General features: G+C 45.6%; 1 protein-coding gene across 1 annotated transcript; it reads right to left on the bottom strand.

The window, feature by feature from the left end:
• Window positions 1–3,598: 3,598 nt before the first annotated feature.
• On the bottom strand, window positions 3,599–4,156 carry LOC119972819 (60S ribosomal protein L21-like). The gene is given in 3 exon segments (XM_038810262.1): window positions 3,599–3,993; window positions 3,996–4,086; window positions 4,088–4,156. Coding segments are annotated over 3 exon segments (480 nt in total). The 5' UTR covers window positions 4,127–4,156; the 3' UTR covers window positions 3,599–3,643.
• Window positions 4,157–4,849: the final 693 nt, after the last annotated feature.

Here is a 4,849-nt window from a genome sequence, read left to right as displayed (position 1 = left end):
GGTACCTTCAGGTCAAGGCATTTGCTAGGCGGCAGGTGGAGGGGTTCCCTTCGCTGCCCCCGCGGGGGGTAAGGGATAGGGTACTTTCGGTGGTGTGGGTCGGGGATGGGAAGATGTCTGACATCTACCAGGTGATGCAGGAGGTGGAGGAGGCATCGGTAGAGGAGCTGAAGGCTAAGTTGGAAGTGGAGCTGGGGGAGCAGATTGAGGAGGGGACATAGGCGGATGCCCTGGAGAGGGTGAACTCCTCCTCTTCATGTGCGAGGCTTGGCCTCATCCAGTTTAAGGTGCTGCACCGGGCCCACATGTCCAGGTCTAGGATGAGTAGGTTCTTTGGGGGCGAAGACAGGTGTGTCAGGTGTTCGGGGAGTCCAGCGAACCATGCCCATATGTTCTGGGCATGCCGGCACTGGAGGAGTTCTGGAAGGGGGTGGCGAGGACGGTGTCGAGGGTGGTAGGATCCAGGGTCAAGCCAGGCTGGGGACTCGCGATATTTGGGGTTGGGGTTGAGCCGGGAGTGCAGGAGGCGAAAGAGGACAATGAATTGACCCTAAAGGATGTACTCTGCCTGGTAACAGCTGGTGATTGGATCCTATCCCAGTGGAATGATTTTCAGAGTCCCAAGGAGCTCAGTTTTGACTCCTAGACACACAGAGACAAGAATTGTCTCTCTCTGCTCAATGTTTTCTTCAGAAAGACTGCAAATGCTGTATTCCTAAAGCTGCAGAGAACTTGAATGAACCAATCTACAGGAAAACCATTACAGGCTGCAAACAAATGTCCAGGACTCTCTCTCTCTCCCCCAGAAATGCTGTTAGTGCTGTATCCCTGAAACTGCAAAGGCCTGACTGAATCTACAGTAAAAGCCTTGAAATAAAAGCAAAGTCTGAAGAGGAGTGTGGTGTTTTGAAACCAAGACACTTTTTCTCATGCTTTATTTAATCCCTTTCTTCCTCTCGGCATTTGTCTGTTTTGTGTGTGTAGAGGTGGGGGGGGGGAGGGGGGGTGGGAGTTAAAATGTAGAATTAGGAATTAGATAAGTTATCTAGTTGTTTTGCTACATATTTCATTGCTCTTGTTATAAATGAACTGTAATTGTGTTTACATTTATAAACCTAGTGACTGTAATTATTGGGAGGCCAAGGACCATAGCCTTCGGGTATTTTTTGCAGATATTATTGGTTAATTCAATTGTATTCCGATTCCGGGTCAAGTGGGGCTGGAATTGACCGCGCACTAGCCCTGGATGATGTAACAGTACCTTTGCAACCATGGCAATGGCCAGCTAGGGTATAGAATATGAAGGGCAACAGCTATTTAGTACAAGAGATAGCCATTCAAAGGGGGCAGTGGCATAATTGAATTGTCACTGGACTAGTAATCCAGAGACTCAGGATCATACTCTGGGGACCTATGTTCGAATCCCACCATGGCAGATGGTGAAATTTGAATTAAATGAAAAAAAATGGAATTAAAAGCCTTATGATGACCATGAAACCAATGTCAATCGTGGGTAAAAATCCATCTGGTTCGCTAATGTCCTCAGGGAAGGAAATCTGTCGTCCTTACCTGGGCAGGCCTACCTGTGACTCCAGACCCACAGCAATGTGGTTGACTCTTAAACGCCCTCAGTACTGGGCAATAAATGCTGGTCCAGCCAGTGTACCCACATCTCATGGACAATGAGATGGACAAAAACAAAAGTGGGGTAAGGGGTTTCCGATAAACCAAATAACAACTAGAAAAGCTCTAAATATTTTGCACTGTTTGTTTGCTGTTATGGATCCCAGAGGAAATTGTATCTGACAACAGGCATCAATTTTGTTCAGAAAAGATGGTAAAATTCATGAAAATGAATGGGGTAAAACACGTTAGTATTCCAGTGTATTGTCCTGGCTCAAAGGAAGCAGCAGAGCGCACATTTCGAAGAGTTATGCTCGCTCTTGTTAAGAAAATGCTATATTACAGGGTACACGGCGGCAAAGTGGTTAGCACTGTTGCCTATGACACTGAGGACCCGGGTTCGATCCCGGCCCCGGATCACTGTCTGTGTGGAGTTTGCACATTCTCCCCTTGTCTGCGTGGGTTTCACCCCCACAAGCCAAAGATGTGCAGATTAAGAGCAGCACGGTAGCACAAGTGGCTAGCACTGTGGCTTCACAGTGCCAGAGTCCCAGGTTCGATTCCCCGCTGGGTCACTGTCTGTGTGGAGTCTGCGCTTTCTCCCTGTGTCTGCATGGGTTTCCTTCGGGTGCTCTAGTTTCCTCCCACCACCCAAAGACGTGCAGGTTAGGTGGATTGGCCATGATAAATTGCCCTTAGTCCAATAAATGTTCGGAGGGGTTATTGGGTTACGGGGATAGGGTAGAAGTGAGGCTTATGTGGATTGGTACAGACTCGATGTACTGAATGGCCTCCTCCTGCACTGTATGTTCTATGTTGGGCAGCATGGTAGCATTGTGGATAGTACAATCGCTTCACAGCGCCTGGGTCCAGGTTCGATTCCGGCTTGGGTGACTGTCTGTGCGGAGTCTGCACATCCTCCCCGTGTCTGCGTGGGTTTCCTCCGGGTGCTCCGGTTTCCTCCCACAGTCCAAAGATGAGCAGGTTAGGTGGATTGGCCATGATAAATTGCCCTTAGTGTCCAAAATTGCCCTTAGTGTTGGGTGGGGTTACTGAGTTATGGGGATAGGGTGGAGGTGTTGACCTTGGGTAGGGGGTAGGGTGCTCTTCCAAGAGCCGGTGCAGACTCGATGGGCTGAATGGCCTCCTTCTGCACTGTAAATTCTATGTCTGTAAATTCTATGTCTATGTTCTAGATTAGGTGGATTGGCCACGCTAAATTACCCCCTAATTGGAAAAAATTAATTGGGTACTCTAAATTTATATTAAAGAAAAGAAAATGAGATATACAAATTGGAAGAAATATCAGTTGTCATTGAATCACAAACTGCCATTGTAGTTTATTTATTGTAACACACCTACTGACAAAAGTCCGGCTGAATTATTTCTTAGAAAACAGTCAACAAGGTTATCATTGCTGAAGCCGTAATTAGATGAAGAGGAAACAATCTAGACAAAAACAAAAGTCATGATAGAGATAGAGTGAGAAAGAAGTTTGAATTTGAACCAGAAGTTGAAGGTGGAAGATCATCATAAGTGGTCAAAGTGGTTCTCATGTCGAGTCATGAAAATATGTGGCCCTCGCAAATATATGGTCAGGATTTTTGGTAGTGGAAAGTTGAGGTTTAGATTTAGATTTAGAACAGTACAGCACAGAACAGGCCCTTCGGCCCTCGATGTTGTGCCGAGCAATGATCACCCTACTCAAACTCACGTATCCACCCTATACCCGTAACCCAACAACTCCCCCTTAACCTTACTTTTTTTTAGGACACTACGGGCAATTTAGCATGGCCAATCCACCTAACCCGCACATCTTTGGACTGTGGGAGGAAACCGGAGCACCCGGAGGAAACCCATGCACACACGGGGAGGACGTGCAGACTCCGCACAGACAGTGACCCAGCCGGGAACCGAACCTGGGACCCTGGAGCTGTGAAGCATTGATGCTAACCACTATGCTACCGTGCTGCCCTTTTTTTTTCTGATAGAGTAAATTTATTTGATTTGGTATCAAAAATTATGCCATGAACTCATACGGAATTGGTTCCAGCAACTGCGGCTTGTTTGACTTGGTTCGTACGAAGTGTGCCTTTCTGGGCTCAGCAGGCTGGCGTTTCAGCTCAACCCAAGTCCCCTTTTCCTTAGCTTCTCTCTTTGCTTCTTCATTTGCTTTCACACGCTGCAGAAAGCTGTCCCTGCTTTTTGAATGCTTGATGTGCTCAATACGCACATTAATTCTTTTGACGAGGATCTTGCCCTTGACTTGTTTGTTGATGATAATGCCTACAGCATGCTGTGTAACATTATAAATTCTTCCAGTCTTGCCATGGTAACATTTGTGAGGCATACCCTTTTGTACAGTGCTGTGCCCTTAATGTAAACAATATTGCCTTTCCTGTAGATACGGAAATAAGTAGAGAGAGGAACGGGTCCATGCTTCCTGAAGGGCCTTGCAAACATTATATCGAGTCCCCCTCCTCTTGCCCCTGGTGTTCGTCATCTTGAAACTTTACTGCAAGATGGCGGAGCCCGGCAGTTTACCTTCAGAGGTTCACAAAGAATTAGGATGTTGGGAAGAAGCAAATTAACCTGATGGATTGGACATTTGGAAAAGGAGCAGAGCACCGATAGTTCCTCCAACACAAGTTGTGCTTGAAAACAGTTAAGATCCAAGTCAGAGACAGACAGACACATCTGATGATGTGGAAAATTCAATTGAAGGCCAAGAGAAAAAATAGGCTTTATTGAAGAAAGCGCAAAATTGACCTTTGCTCTCCTGAGGCTGAGGCCAAGATGGGTCAAGGTCCTTCCCCAAGTTTTCAAAGTTTAGGTTAAGAACCGTGTATCCTCTCAGGAATCGGAAATTTGTAAATACATTAAAAACAAGAAATGTATATAAGTTGTATGAATTTGAACTTGTGTAACTTTTCCATGAAGGAGGAAGATGTGTAATAGCACTGACCATTTGTGTATGAATGTATATAAGCAAACTCGAATAAACCAATTCATTTGAGTACTTGAACTCAACATGCATGCACCAGTCTCTTTGTCCTGCAAAGATATCACATTGTACCTCCTGAATCAGGTCAGAAATTGGTATGTAATGCATCTCTCACATCTATTGAGAATATAATAACCTTAGTTAAGATTAATGCTGTCCAGAAAGTTTTTTTTTTTGCTTTCTTATAAAGCAGCTGATAGTTTCAACGTACTGATGGTGCTA

Source organism: Scyliorhinus canicula, chromosome 1 (assembly GCF_902713615.1).
Source record: "Scyliorhinus canicula chromosome 1, sScyCan1.1, whole genome shotgun sequence".
NCBI lineage: Eukaryota > Metazoa > Chordata > Chondrichthyes > Carcharhiniformes > Scyliorhinidae > Scyliorhinus > Scyliorhinus canicula.
The sequence above is the reverse complement of the archived record's forward strand: the minus strand, read 5'-3'. Positions and strand labels throughout refer to the sequence as shown.